At 40.8% G+C, this 15,728-nt stretch overlaps 1 protein-coding gene across 2 annotated transcripts in view; it reads left to right on the top strand.

Moving 5' to 3' along the window:
• The window catches only part of RMDN2 (regulator of microtubule dynamics 2), a 50,197-nt gene extending 49,102 nt beyond the window's left edge, over nt 1-1,095 (top strand). For both annotated transcript variants that reach the window (XM_050894226.1, XM_050894227.1), the window contains one exon: nt 412-1,095. In XM_050894226.1, the coding sequence (XP_050750183.1) occupies nt 412-465 (54 nt within the window). In that variant the 3' untranslated portion in view covers nt 466-1,095. The remainder of the gene's footprint in view (nt 1-411) is intronic.
• The last annotated feature ends 14,633 nt before the right edge of the window (nt 1,096-15,728 follow it).

Consider the following 15,728-nt stretch of genomic DNA (forward strand, 5'->3'; position numbering starts at 1 on the left):
TAATAAATCATTAGCAAACATCACAGAAATATCTTTAGAAAACTGCACACAGTCAGATTGCAAGCTTACGTAAAGTATAAGGCACGGCAGTACTTTATGCAAAGCACACCAATAAAAGTTATGGCCTAAGCTGAAAGGCTTACTGGTCTGCTGAGAAGGCTATTTGTGGCTAACATTTTAAGTGCTTTAACAGAGCTGCAAAGGGAGGGCTGCCATCTGGCTCTTGTTTTCACTTCAAACTTTATTTTTGCAATCACTGATAAATTAACTTACTATGCAGTCTTGTACATTCTGTGGCTGTTACAGTTGTGTGTTATGTCTTGGTAGTAAAGAAATGTGGATAGGCACGTATTAGGCAAATGAAGGGACTTACCCTATCTAAGTTGATGCATGATTGTCTGTTTCTTTCAGGATAAAGAGGCCCAGAAAGACTTAGAGGCTTTACTTCTTACACTGCAGCTGTGATACTACACACTTTTTAACTCTTCACGCTGTGATAAAATTGCAAAACTAAAATGAGAATCTATAGTGACTGGGAACTGCGGGTGACTTCCAGCTAAGTCAATGGGAAAACTGTCATTGATTTTGATTGGCTTGGATCATGGCCCTTAAGCATCTGGTGATTATGATATGAAAATGATGCATTCATTTTTGATTATTTATAATCTTGTACTGAAGTTTAATTTTAGATTGCTGACACTGTGAGTCTGATTCTCTGAACCTGAAGTCCACTGCTGGCAATGGACATACTGGGGGTTAGAATGCAAAATGCATAAATCTCACTCTTTGAAAGATTAATCGACTAGTATGTGATGCCAGCATAGAACTGTGTGTAGCAAAAACAAACAAACAAATGTTTCTATAGTAAATTATATTTGTATCAACTAATTTACACAAATATGTACAGAAGAAAATAATGAATGTTTATGTTTACACATCTCTCTACTCTTATAAAATTAGAATCTTGTTGAAGTTAAAGAAAATCTGTTGCCTCCACAAAGCTCTTTTTACTTTAAACCTACTGTTGGTTTTACATGGAAATGTGAAAACTTTATAAATTAAATATTAAAGTTATATTTTATTTGTAACATCAAGTACAATATTAAAAATCAGACCAATGAAATTAAGTGTTTTAGATTAATCTATTACAGCTGTGATGTGTAATGGATTTGTTACAGGACCTCCATCAACTTTGTGAATCCTGGCTCTTTCTCTTTGAACAGTTGCCTAGCATGGTGACATCAGTGTGTCTTTGGAGAACCTAGTCCAGCATGTGACCATCACTAACCTTTTATATCATCTATATAACATAACCTGTACATAAAAATAGACTAATTAAAGACCTACTGCTTCTGTCTGAGTGTGTAGGACAGCAATGTTTTCAATAAAATGTAACAGGTAGGGAAAGAATTTTGTTCACCGATGGACTGATCCAGAATTCACCAAAGTCTGTAGAAAAATAAAGGCCAATTTGCATTGGCTTTTAATTCAGGATCTTAATCTAGATGCAAGGAGTGTATCTGGAAGAAGTAAGCATTTCTGTTAAAGGAAATACAATTGATAAGGACAACTGCACGTTCCCTTGACCTGTTTGATGTGTAAGCTAACATGGACCAGTTTGTGGCTAAGACAAGGAGGACTCATATGGCACCAATATATTGAACTAGCGATTGGGGCTTTAATTTTGGACAGATGGGGAACAGTGAAATTAGCAAGTAGGAACTACAGTCACTGCAGCAAAGATCTAAAAATTGGGCAGATGTGAAGGAGTATGTATACATATGACTGAAGCATCTCATAGTAAGAGTGAGCTTTAACTACTAACAACAGAAGGCAATAGATGAGGTAGACAGGAAGAAGACAAATGTGTAGAGTTACATTTGAATTTAGCTTGACTCCGTGACTCATAAAGTACAGAGATTTCATCAAGTAGGGCTGTCCATTTTTTCAAATGTTTTCTTTAAAAATGTGTTTTCAGACATGCAAGCATTACTGTGAGATATCTCTGAACAAAATCTGAAAGTTCAGAACTGGTTCTGAGTTCTCGCTGTTATCTTCATGGTTTTAATTATCCTGAAGACCTTCACAAATTGAAATATGCATTTTAGTTGTTTTTAATGTTCGTTCTGAGGGAAAATAGTTCCTATACCTCTTTTTTTAATTCCAGAGTTCTCTTTTTTCCATACACAATTTCAGAGAAAAGGGAAAATACGATATGAGATAAATCCTATCTTATAATTCCTTCTGTGACAGAATAATTGACTTGTGAACAGAGAAGCTGCAAAGGTGATGCACCTTGATTTTGGTAAGGGGCTTTTGGTAAAGACTGCTTTTGACATTTTCATAGCCAATGCAGGAAGCATAGTTTAAATGGATCTACAAGAGTGATTTGTACTTAGAGTTGTTGTTAGCAATTCACTGTCGCCTAGAAGGATGTAATAAGGAGGCCTTTACTTAGATTAATTTTATGCTAATCGATATACTTTATAAAATAGATTGGATTATGCAATAGATATTTCATTTACAAGCAATTATTGCTGATAAAGGCTGAAAGTGTATCAGAGGAATAGATTAGAACAAGAAGTTATTTAAATTAATTGCTGAAATTAGGTGACATAAGTAGGATTCGCTTCATTAAGGGCAAATAGAAAGTATTGAATTGAAGTAAGTAACAGATAGAGGATGGAGGAGACCTGGCTAGTTGTGGTAATTCTGTGGAAAAAGACATGCAGATTCCAGTGAGTGGCAAGCTAATCACGGGTCAATAATGTCATGTTTTTGTGAAAAAGCAAATTTCATACTAGACTGAATAAATAAGCATTCCCCATTAAATTCACATGAAATAACCTTTTACTCTAATTAGGCCTAATAAGGTCTAATGAGGTCTGAGCTGGAATACTATATCCAGTTTCAGGCACCACACTTCAAGGAGGTTGGGGGCTAATTGGAAAGAGTCCAGTGGAGAGAGACAAGAAAGATGAGAGTGCTAGACAACATCATTGTGTGTGTAAAAATTGAAAGAATTTGGTTTGTTTAGTCTGCAGGAGCAATGACTAAAGGAGTAGTCACATTTGTAAAAAGCTATTGCAGAGAAGACAGTTAAAAAACCCCCAGAACCTTGTTTTCCAAATCCCTTGTTCATAGGACAAGAAGTAATTGCCTACCTTTAGATTAGGCATTAGGAGAAAACAATCTTGATGGTAACTTTGCAAAGCCCTGCAATACCTTTCCTGAGAACATTATAAAATCACTTACACAAGTTTTAAAGTAAAAGTTAAACAAAGAAGACTTCAAACATTGGCAATGTTTAAGGCACAGTTCATCCTCTGGCAGAGGTTGGACTAGATGACTTCTTAAGATCCCTCCTGGCCTTGCTGTCCCTGAGGAGTGCACAACGCCAGCCCCCTGTGAGCCACGGGTGCTCCTGCTGGGTTTCTGCAGTCGGTGGGATTGTGTCTGCACACACTGGCTCTGCGTTTGGGCCCAGACTGCCTAATGAATCTGTACTGTGAAGCATTTACCAGCATGTTTCAAGACTTGAATTTAAAGATGAGCATCATGGCTGCCCTCGACTATGTATTTATCACAGCTGTGGTTTTAATCCACATGATTACATTTTTAAATGAAATTTCTGATTTTATAAATGAAATTACTGATCTTTTCAGCCTTCTAGATTAAGCCCATTCTTCTGTTTTAATTTTTGCTCATTACTAGTCCATGTGTAGAATTACAAAATAACATCTGGGAGAGAAAAGGCTAGTTTTAATTATTCATTCTAAGCTGTCTTTCATAGTTCGCAGAAATATTCCTCACACAGGTAAGAAACTGCTGTTTTATACAGCTAAGATATTTTGTGCTTTTTAAATTTTTTACTAGTTAGTGTACATGAGCATTCTCAACCTTTTTGTGTTTCCGCTTTGCTAATTTGAGAACTTTTAAAATTGAAGTGTGTTCCCTAAATTGTTCTCTAATTGCTCCTTGGAATAAAACTTTTGCATTTAGTTCTAGGCCTAGGCTATCTGTTCTCTGTGTCGTATCAGCTGGAGAAACAGCGAGCATAGTTCCAGAGGGCCATATGTTTTCTTTTTTGTTTAAAATATCCACAAGCAGACATTCACTTCCGTAGTTTTGTCTCCGTGGAGGAGCTAGAAGTTAACCGCATTAACCCCTGCGGGCCTTTAAGCCATATGGAGCAGATGTGGCTGCAGGCTGCATGAAGCCACAATGCCTTGGCCGTGTTGCCCACTACCTCCTTCAGCTCTTCCACTGTGGCATCTCTTGTTTGGTCTCTGCTCCAGTACATACACTGTAAATTCTCGGGGGGAATTTGTCTTTTTACATGTTTGCAAAAGGTGAGTTCAGGGGGCCTTGATCTGGTACTAGGATTCTTGTGCTTCATTACAGTTAAAATTACTAGTTCTGCCTTCCTGGATAATTGAGATAATTTTTATTTCTTGTGGTGAAGCTAAGGGCTCTGTCGTTGGATCCTGATCCCTTTGGGATTGTCCCCCTGCAACAGCAGGTAATCACAAACTAAGTTACATATTTTTTGTAGCAATTGGCCACTGGCACATTGTGGAAATGGTTACAGTAATACACTCTCATACTTCTTTGTTTAAATTACTCTTTCCTTTTGCAGAGTCTTAGGGTGATTTACTCATTTTTATGTAGTAATATCAATATGTTGACTTCTGGAATGAATTAGGAAGCTGTCCAACAGTGGTGAATAGCTGACAATTTAGAAAGGAAAGTGACAATTCCTGTGTCCAGTTAAATAAAAAAAACCAACCCTAAATCCACACCTGCAACCCTGTTGTTATCGTAGTAAAAGCCTGAACTAAAAAAACCAACCAAACAAAAAAAAACAATGTGGAAGAAGTGGCTACCAGAGATCCAGCCATGTTCAACCCAAACATATCATCTTATCTGGATCTACTTACCTGCAGCCATCACTACCTGAACACCACCTACTCGAAGTACCTAGAACTGTAGGGAGGTACTGTGGATTCCAGCAAGGTCCATGGGTTTTCTGGAATTTTCCTGGACACCCTGGAGGGTAGTCCTGTGGTGTTTTCTTTCAGTGGGCACAATAGTCATGATGGATGTGTTACACCTACTCCAAATCAGAAAATCCTGCAGTACTGTGAATTAAAATTGTATTGCAGCATTCATCCAGTGCAAACTCAAGAAGGAGTAACTCTGACTGAAAGGCCAACATTATTGTTTGCTTTTTTTTCCTTCTGTACATAAGGTTATATTCTTATTTTCCAGCACTTTTCCTTCTTACAGACTCCCACGTTCCTTGGAGAAGAAACAAATCAAACTATCTTGACAATACAAAAAGAAGTAAGCTTTTCTGGCCCCATCTATATTTGTGTAACCCATGAACGTGTGACGCTGGTAAATGAAGCGCTAGAACTAAGAATGTGAAACATTAATAATTTTTTTTTGAGGAAATATTTTACTCATTTCATTAAAATAAACAACCAGTCATTCTAGAAGTATCTGTGGGAGCAATGTCCAGTGTGAACTTGAATATGAACAATCTGAGCTCTGTGCTTGGTAGTGCTACTGACCCATGATGTGACTGTGAGGTAAGCTACTTAGCTATGTACCCAAGTTACACGCATGCAAACACCATCTATCCACTCTTCATATGTCTTGTGTATTAAGATTAATTATGAGCTGGTTGGAATTGCCTACCTGTATGAGCCAAAAAAACAGCCACACAATATTGACTGGGAATATTGTAACCTACACATGTCTTAAGGATATGGGCACGAATGTGGATGTACTTTTTAACCTACCAAACTAAGTTCAGGTTTCTAATTAATGGATAAAGATAATCTACATGGCTGATGAAATTTCAGCCCCCAGGTGAGAGAAACGTTCTTGTTTGTTGTTCAGAAAAATGTGGCAAATCAGGAAAGTGGATTCAGCGATTTACTTGTGTTTTCCTAATCTTGGAAGAGGATAATTTATGAAGAAATGAAAAGTCATTTGTAAAGCTCCTGACTGTAGCTCTGGGTTAAAGATTGCTGGTTTTCAGAATGCTAGGCCAGCTTATATAGTGCCCTATAAAATCATATATGAAGTCTTAAAGCAGTAATAAAATTTACATTGTTCAAAATAAGAGAGCAGAATGCTTCTACAGGAACACTTTTAAGTGCAGCAAGGGGTTCATACAAAAGCACTACTAGACTGTGTGTTGGATTTGATATGTATTGTATGGGTATTGGCAGTTTCAAGCAAAACAGTGTTCCTGGTGCAAACATCACGAATCCCTGAGCAAGAATTACTAGTGCACACTGGCACAAAAGACCATAATTGAGTGTGTGACCCATGGTCATTTGACGTCGTCTTTGAAGTGTTTGTCTAACTGAAGAGTAGTTTCACTTGATTTGTCCCTATAAGACCTACCTGTGACATTTTGGTGCCGTTGAGAACATGGCAAAACAGCCTCTGGACATTAGTGAGACCCAGGCTTTGTGCCAGGAGGAGATTTTTAAAAGTACCTGCTTGACCTTGTGTGACATTTGCTTCTGTACCTCCTGATACTTGGTTCAGCTTGTTCCAGCAGCATGCTGCTTTCAGCCCCTTTTACAGTCCTATGCGACCAAACATTTTGATTCAGGAAATGAGAAGGCAGGTCTTTTTAGCTGTCATGGCAGAAATTCAGAACAATAGATTAGGGGACCTGGACCTGTATGGTCGTTTGAGCAATACTTTTAATTAGTTGTCCACCAGACATGATTTCTGTAAAGGGCATTAGTTTATTCTCTAGAGGAGGAGTTGTATGATCAGTCTAGCCTATTGCACACCACAGAATTTTTCTCCAGCCTTTACATTATAATATTTATTCCCCACCCTCCAACTTATTTCCCCATCTGAAAAAATGGGGCTGATGATAGTGCTTCTTTCACCCATGCGGATGGTTTGAAGAAATATATGTCAGGCAGTGAGGCACCGTTCTCCACAATGGGGGCCATCGCAGTGTTTGAATGGACTGTCCGCTTGCCACTGAAGCTGGCAGTAACTCCCTTGTTGCCAGGCTGGCATTGCAAAATGGGAAGGCTGACCTGTGGTTTTTCAGTAACTGGTAGAGCCAAGCCCCAATTAAGCCAAGCGTTAACTGGTTGGAGAACACACACAGCAGTAAGCAGTAAAATAGGCTTCGCTTTTTAGGCCTTTTTTGCTCTTTCCATCAGCACCTGAAGAGCTGTCAGGGAAGACCAAGCTTTGGGAAGCATTTATGCTGCATTTCCAGGCTGGTTTTCTGGAATGCGCAGAAAGCCCATGCAGATACGTTGATAGATACACAGCTGTACCTCCAGCCGCAGAAGCGTATTTACAAGTGTGGCTGTGAGCAGCCGCCCCAGCTGGTGAGCGGTGGCCGGGCGGGGAGCAGTGTGGGGGGCCTCAAACAGGTCTCCCCACAGCTGTGGGCCAGTAGCCTAGTGAGGCTGGGGGAGAGGTGGGCACACCTGGTCAAGCAGTGGGGAGAAGGGCCCAGGGTGCCTGGAGCTGGGGTTCAGGTGGACTCTGGCAGCAGAGAATCAGCAATTCAGTGCATACGGTCGGACTAAAGCTTCCCAGAGAGCTCGTGAATGGTGTTGGGCTCACACATCTGGTTGCTTCCCATCTTTGGGGGACGTGTGCTGGTCACTTGGGAGCTGTGTTACTGCAGGAGTTTGCTGGAAGACAAGCTGAGCCTCTGGCTGCTGCTGGCCTGGAGGTGAAGGAGGGGTGAGTACATGCTCTGCGGGGTATCCAGCTTCACACTGCTGTATCTGTATCAGAAAAAGTGTGTGTGACACATACGATGGGTACTGTAATGGTGGGTGTTTCGCAAGCCTGTGTGTCTGCTTGTGGTACCTGCTAGCGTTCAGTTAAAAGAGAAAATCCGGAAGCTGTCCCTAGGAAAGCTAACAAAAGGTAGACAGGATTTGGTAACTCCTGATGAGGAGGCATCTTAAGTCTTGAGCCTGTAACTACCTACATGCAAGATTCCTCCATGCAGGGCTTTGGCTCCCCTGCAGTGAGACCTGGGAGGACACTCCAGAACCTTCCTCTGTCACCACCATGTCCTCCTCTGGGGCACTGGTGTATGTGGCAGGTGACAGTGAAATGAAAATGTTTTTTTTCTTCTTTCCTTACTTCAAAAAATGTTTTTTTGTTCACTTTCTCTAACTTAAATTTATAAGGAGAAATACAAGGTAGGAAAGACGTTTCAAATGCATTACCTATGAACTGCCATCTTCTTACCTATGAACTGCCATTTTCCTGTGGGAAGAGCTTGTTACTGTTAAGCAAACAAGTGCTAAAATCAAGCTAGAACACTAGTGTGAAAATATTGCTGTAGCTTGGTTTTGTGCGATATATTTTAACTGCCAATATTTTATTCAGTTTCCTCCATAACTGTTTACGGCCCTTAGTTAAAATCCTCACTGACGGACCTGCATGAAAGTTGTGTGACAGGTGTGAGGCAGCCAGCAGCTGCTGTGAATGAGCACGGCTCCATCGGCAGCGCTCTGCAAGGGGAGGTAATGCTGATTCCCAGCAGCTGAGATCTGTTTCATCAATTGGCAGCCTTAAATGAAAGCTGAGGGGTGTTGTGTTTTTCTTAAATTGTTGGGGGGTTGTTCAAAAGTAATCCTTAAATGTAGGCTAGAGAAGGAACTTGAATGAAGGAGCTGTTCTTAAACAGCAGCAGAACAGAAGTAAATGGTCAGTGTATCTACAGTGCTATCAGGTAAAGGCAAAGAGGCTGATTGGGTTAATCTGCACTGCAACATCCTGATTTCTGTGTGTGGTACTGAATTTATTTTTATATGAATGCTATGGATTTGGGATTTCATCCTGTCTTATTTTGAATGTCAAACTGTAATTACATGTGCAGAAATTGAATGAGGACCACAGTTCCTGTGTTTGTGTGTGTATATACATATAAAAATACTTGTGTGAATATATATATCTGTAAGTTTAATAGAGGAATTAAAATAGATATGACTTGCTGCATTTTGTAGCTACAATAAGCAGCTCAATTACTTTGTGAACTTTTTGAAATTTCTGTCCATAATGTGAAGTGAAAAGAAGTGAGGGAGAAAGATTCTGCCTGCACATCATTTTATATCCTAACTTCTAAGAGCAGAGTCAAAAATGCTTCATGAAAAGAATTGTCACAGTTGAGCACGTAACTGGGCCTCCCTCTGAGAGGAAAGACAGGAAAAATATCTGTTGAATACAAAGTATTGCTAGATCACTTGTATGCTGGAGAGGAAATGCGAGGTGATAGCCCTACTCAAGACCGCAGGCTTGTCTTGATACAGAGCCATCAGTTCCTATTGGAAGCCCCTTACATGTTTGACTCAGGGCAGGCAAGTGATAAAGAAAAAGGTAAAAGATGCTGTAAATAAACATATTAGCTTTCCTTGCCTTGGCTTCTCAAACTGTGAGCTTGTGAACTCTAAAGAGTTGACTGAGTCAGTAGGAACCAACTCGTAGTCTACCAACCTTGTCTCTAACAGAGACAGTTGTAATCAGTATCCCCAAACCATCATATCTACTTCTAGGGAGCCTGTGGCTGAAGGGGAGGGATGAAGGTGGAGAGCCTTACGTGTCTGGAGATGGGGTTTTGTCTTTTGAGGGTGCTTTTTTCTAAGTAAGGATTATGGTTTGCAGAGAAATGCTCAAGGAGGCTTGCTTAATACCCATCTGTGGTATGTTTGACTTTCTTTGGTTTCCTGAACTCAGTACTCATTCATCAAAGAGTAAAGTAACTCCTGTGGGAGTAGGAAGGGGAGAGAAATTTCAGGCAAGATTGAAGCAATCTTGGATATTAAGTATGAGGAGACTGAAGCGCATCCCTGAATGGCTCCTGCTGAGATGCTAATAGCTGGTCTGCTCACCCGTATTACACTGAATCTCTTCCAGTTTTCTTGCCAAAAAAAGTGGTATTTTCAGTTGTACTCCAAGTAAGGAGAAGTCAAAATGTAACCTTAAACCAGTGAGCTTTAGAGCCAGTGTTGCAGGGTCTGTGAAGTGCTTTTTCTGCCAAGCAGACAGGCGGGGCATTCAGCAGGAACCACAGGCCTGTCAGTAAGTTTGACCTGAGTCAATTGGGGCCCCGTGGCCAGAAGGGAGGGTGTCCATAAAAATAAAGTCCTCAGCAGAGCTGTGTACATCTCCAGGACTTCAGTTTCCAAGGATTTTGGCAAACTCTGTTTTTCAGTGTTCATCTTTGTGTGACACCTCTCTGGAGTTGGCTTTGATTTTTATTCTGATTTTTCTGACATGGCAGTCAGAAACGGACAAGTTTGGAACCTTAGTTCAGCACTTGCTTTCTGCATTGGTATTTTCATTACTACATACAGCCTCCAATATAGTTAATGCTTAATGCATACAGCGTGTACAACTGAGGGGAGGTAATGCTGTATTTACTGAGTTACTCGATCATCATCTTACGAAACTACTTCTAATTACTTACCTATTTTATCAGATGGGGTCCTGTCTCGTCTCTAGCATAAGCTTTTGCAACTAAGTGGAGCATCTCTTTTTCAGAGTCTCCTAAGGCTACAAAAAATATTTCTTGCACTGGAGACCTGTGAAACTTTGCAGTCAGGTAGTATTTCACTCAATATAATTATGATAAAATACAGTTGATGTGGAAACTTGGGTACAAAGCAGCCCAATTGCCCAAGTCCACATTTTCTTTTTTCCAGTGACATAATAGATTTTCCAGTTGTTATTGACAGATTTCAAAAGGATATATCTCGTATTCAGAGACAGGTTGAGTAATTCTTGATATTGCAGCCATCGGAGCCGCTTTAGAGAGACGCATGGTCTTTCAGCACAGATGGAATTCTCTGTTAAATTTTGCAGAATAGTTTAGAAAACTTCTGGTGTGAAATTATACCATTCTGAGGATTGCTTCATGTAAAGCACTTTACGCCAATGTTTGTGTGCTGTGAGCCTTTGAAGCAGTCTTTTTAGACACAGTATTTACCTGATCTCTTTTATTTTGAGAAATATTGCAGAAGTCTTGTAAGACATTTCTCCTATAGTTGACACTCACCACTTGCAAATTGCTCTGCATTCCTCATCCTTCATGTTCTTCTAGGTTTAAAACCAAAATACAAACAACAAAGCCTTCAATCTAGTCTCTAACTCTGATCCAAAGAGGGATCCAGGTGCCCTGGAGTTCAGTAGGAATTTTCCTGCTGATCTGAAGTGGAGCTTTCTCAGGTGTGATAGTGAGTAGGGTGCCATTAAATTAACTGTAATTATCTTCTGGGTTTCTGTTGCTGTCTGAAAGGATGCAAAGTGACAACAGATTAATGCCCTGAAATAAAGCCAGCTGGTGAAAGTGTTCGGTGAACACTGTTTGCACATCACAAAAGCCACAATTTCTGAACTGACTGTAAACTTAAGAGATGGGAGGAGCCAACAGGTTTTGTGGTGTAGGAAAGAAAACAGTATGTTTCCACCGCAATGTTATTAGAGTAACAATTCAGTAAAGAACTTACAAAAATCATATTAAAAACAGATTGAATATGTTAACTTTGAACTATATTTTTCTTATTTAATTAATCCTTTTTTTTCCTCATGAAAGTAGCTTTAACATTTCCCTGGTATTGATTTGCAAAGAGGCATGTCCATCAATTAAATCTAAAAAAAATATATAAATGCATCATCACTATTCTTCCCATAAACAGAGACCACACAGCAGCCTGTAGTTCTATCCTAATAAGCAGATAACCCTGTCAGGGCACGTGGGGGGAAACAGGGATGCTGGGCTGCCGCTGAGGTGCCCACCATGCGGTACCATCTCTGACAACATGCTGCTTTGTGGAAGCCCCATCTGTTGTTTCCGTTGTTGGAGTTCTCGTTAGTCATATTGGAGACAGCAGTGCAAACACTGAAAAAGAAAGAAATGAGAAACCCTGATGTGTGCCAGGATTTCTGCTTTGACTCTTGGTGGCTCCCAGCTGCCGTTCGACTGGGACAGAGGGATGCTGAAGAGTCTCAGCCATGCCGGGCAGCAGTTGCTGAGGTGCCTGAGGCACAGCATCTGTTCCAGGAACACCGCGTTTTGTTGATTCCGCAATTAAATGCTATGGGATTTTAATTTGCTATTTACTCACTTTTCATTTCCTTCATTTTTGGCATTCAGACCCAATTTTGATGAAAAGATTGCCCTGGGACATGAACACTTTCCTGGAGCTGAAAGTTGGATTAGCAAAGCACTTTCCTAGGATCTCCTCCTTAACACCCGTCTCTTTCCCTGGGAAGGGTTGGGCTCGCTGTGAGGGCTATGGCTTGAAACGTGCACATAGGTTTCATGGTTACAGGAACTTTGTCAAGGGGCTTGACTGCGTTGGTGTGCTGCTGTTACGATTAGCTCTTCTGTTTCTAGGTTGGGGAGTGAAATTTGTGAGCCTGCTTGGGATCCCAGCCCCTGCAATGAACAGGGAGAATTAAGGCATCTCACGGCGTAGCAGCAAGGTGTGGTTTTCCTAGGGGGCTACAGCCTTCCCTGTTAAAATGCATAACATAGCATGTATGTCTGCATCCTGTCATATTATGTTTTCTCAGTCCATGCTCTAACCCTGGCAATAAGCCCATTTACTGGAGAAACCAAGATATCCACCATTAGGGAATGAAGAGACTTGTCTGCCCCTAAATCCCACCGTTGCCCTTGGCTTAGGAGTACGCATGCTACCCTGAGTTGTTTTACATGTTTGCATTTCGTCAGACATTACCAGTAGTGTATAATTTAAGGGATTGTATTTAACTGTTGGTGACTGTGGGTTGGTCCCAAACAAGGCGGTCTACTAAAATCACTTTGTGTCTGGGTATTGGCCACAGCATTATTTGCCGTTTCCTGAAACGCAAGGGAAGAACAATGCAAACATGCATCTGTGTGGAAAATGTTTGGCAATATAACGTTTTGCTGGGATAACTCCTTATTGTTGAATGATTATTGCCAGGGCTATGTCCAAATTCTTTCCTCTTCCTCCTGCAAAAATACAAAACCCAACTACAGTACTTGTATCTCTTTACATGAACACTTTCACAGAAAGATTATGGGCAGGCTGTTTTCTTTTTTTCTTCTTTTTTTTTTTTTTTCCCTTAAGAAGTGCTGGAGAAGTGCAAAGTTACTTATGTCCAGATTTTTGACTACATGGGAGTTAGGCGCCTAAATGACTTCTAGGGGACGTGGTCTTGAAAACTTGAGAACTCCACCCTGAGCTGGAGCAGAACTATATTGGAAGCATCTGGTATTTGTTGTGCTCGGGCATAAACCTGAATCTTTGTCCTGCTGATGTAATCCATCTTCAGTTAATATAAGGACCAGTTGAACTTCCCTGCTAACAAATACTCTTCCTCTACTCCCAGAAAGCTTAGGCTTATTTGCAAACATTCAGAACTAAGGAAACTTCAGATGACCCACTTCTGTAGAATTGAAATCTCTGTGTGGCTTGTTCTGGGACAGTACTGTTCAGTTCCACTGCAGCAGCAGGCTGCTTAATAAGATCTGTGTGTCTTTTTCCAAATGGGAGTGAAGTATAAAATAAAACATAAATCTGGTCTTTTTTTCTGCTGAGGAAAAATAAATGTATAGAAAAGAATAGTGGTGATCTTATTATTCCTATTGTCTTTTCCTTGATGAATAAGAAAAAAGCTTGTGCCACCAGAACAAGCTCTGTCAGAAAAGGTGGGCATCCCAGCTGTGAAGTATGACATGCAAGAATGTTCTTTAAGGTTTTTCCCCTAGCCGGCTTATACGGACAAACTCTGCTACTCTCTGGAATGCTCTTATTAATAACTAAAACACATACTGGTGCTTTAATTGACCATGGACTAAGCTTTCAGCTTTCATCTTGCTGACCAGATTGAACAGTGGGGAGATGTCTGGCTGCAGGTGAAGAATGCCCTTTGCTAGGAGATGCTAAGGTCTCTTTTGAAGGAGACCAAGATGCTCTATTTCTTATATATTCCTGTAACTGCCTTTTGCTGCCCCCTGTGCCTAGCTGAGCAAGATGTGAGGGGCAGATTGGTGGACTCTAACCTCACCTTTGCTTTCAACAGCAGAATTACTTTTGCTGTTTGTGACTCAGTTTTTCCCTCTGCAGGGGTGACTGCATGTGGAAACCTCTAATGCTGGGCTTCTTAAACCTGAAAGCCCAAGCATGACTACAGGGTTATCGCTTTTCATCTGGCTGCGTATTTCTGCTCTGGGAAAAAAGAGCCCGTAGGCTCTAATGTCGTGGGTAGTCCGACATGAGGGAAATATTTCAGCTGTGCCTTGATCCTTGATTAACAAGGGTATGATATATCAGCGTCTCAAGGTGGACCGGACTTCGAGCCAAAGATGGAGTGCGAGGCCTCTCTTGCCACAGATATGCCCATATTACTTCCAAAGAAGTTGGTGCTCCCTCTTGTGTAGTTCCTGCACCTGTCTCTCCTTGTTTGCGCTCTTCCCTGGGGGTCCAGGTGGGCAGGATCCCAGACAATGTTGGCTCCTGGAGACGGTACCCTGAGATGAATGAAGCTGTTTGGTTTTGGATGTGCAAGTTTTTCAGCAGATTCGCAGCCATAGACGTAGATACCAAGTTCATGCTCCCAGCTTTTCTAGACATTTACTCTTTAAATACAAATGCTGAAAGAGCCTAGAGTCTGGTGTCACTGCAGCCAAGTGGCTCACACACTCTTGCTTGGTTTCACTGTCAGTGCAGGACAGCTCTATAGATAGTGCAAGCAATTCATGATAGGTATTGACAGCAATATAGAGACTTTTGGATTAAATTCTAGGTACTATGCTACCTATGAAACTACATCTTATATTCTGTCATGACCAAGGCTGTAGCTGGAGAGTGAAAAGGGGAGGAATTTGCTAACTAGGATGCAAACTGAAGCTTTCTAGGGGCTTAAACAGTTTACATGATACACCATTTTAATTGATGTAAACGCTTCCAGCAAGGAGGCAGAAGGGGATTTACCAAGCTTGGAAATAATTAAAATCATGCTGAAACTTTCCTAACAGGTGCTAAATGTGACATAGTGTGTGGTCTCCCTGAACAGGGTTGGCTTTCCCTATAAATGGGAAAGTGCAACATCAGATGTTTCAATGCATGCACATGGATAAACAATGCTTTTATGGCATATTAAGAACAGTTTGGTTTATGGCTCTTTAGATGCATCTTAAATTCTTGTTCTATGATGACTTTAGCAGAGCTGTCCAATTTCCAAGATGTGCTTCTAAAGCAGGATGAGGGTGGTACCTGTTTTTTATTAACTATATTACAAGCTAAAAATAAACCAAGTTGCAGACAGCTGACAGCAGTGTGGACCCTCAATGTGTTTCATTAAAAATAATAATAGTTCTCAGGGGCATGGAGGCAGAGATCAAGCTCTTTTTGTCTCCTGGAAGCCCTTTTGCTTGTCTGGGAGAGGAAAGTAACCTGACAGTCTTTGAAATTTACTGATACTTATCAAGATCACTGGACTTAGAATGGAGCTTTAGTTAATTATGAACTTTAACCCCACGTTTTAGTTTGTTCCTGGACAAAATAAGTGGCTTTGTCGTGCCCTGCAGGCTACCGGCAGAGAAGTTTTCTGGTAGTGTGTATAAAAGGATCCCGGGGTTGTATGTCAAAAGTTGACAACTGCAAGTGCAGAATTACAATGAGGGTGGTCTAATTTTTTAGACCAGCGTAGGGATGTGG

This window comes from Gymnogyps californianus, chromosome 3, assembly GCF_018139145.2.
Source record: "Gymnogyps californianus isolate 813 chromosome 3, ASM1813914v2, whole genome shotgun sequence".
Lineage (NCBI taxonomy): Eukaryota > Metazoa > Chordata > Aves > Accipitriformes > Cathartidae > Gymnogyps > Gymnogyps californianus.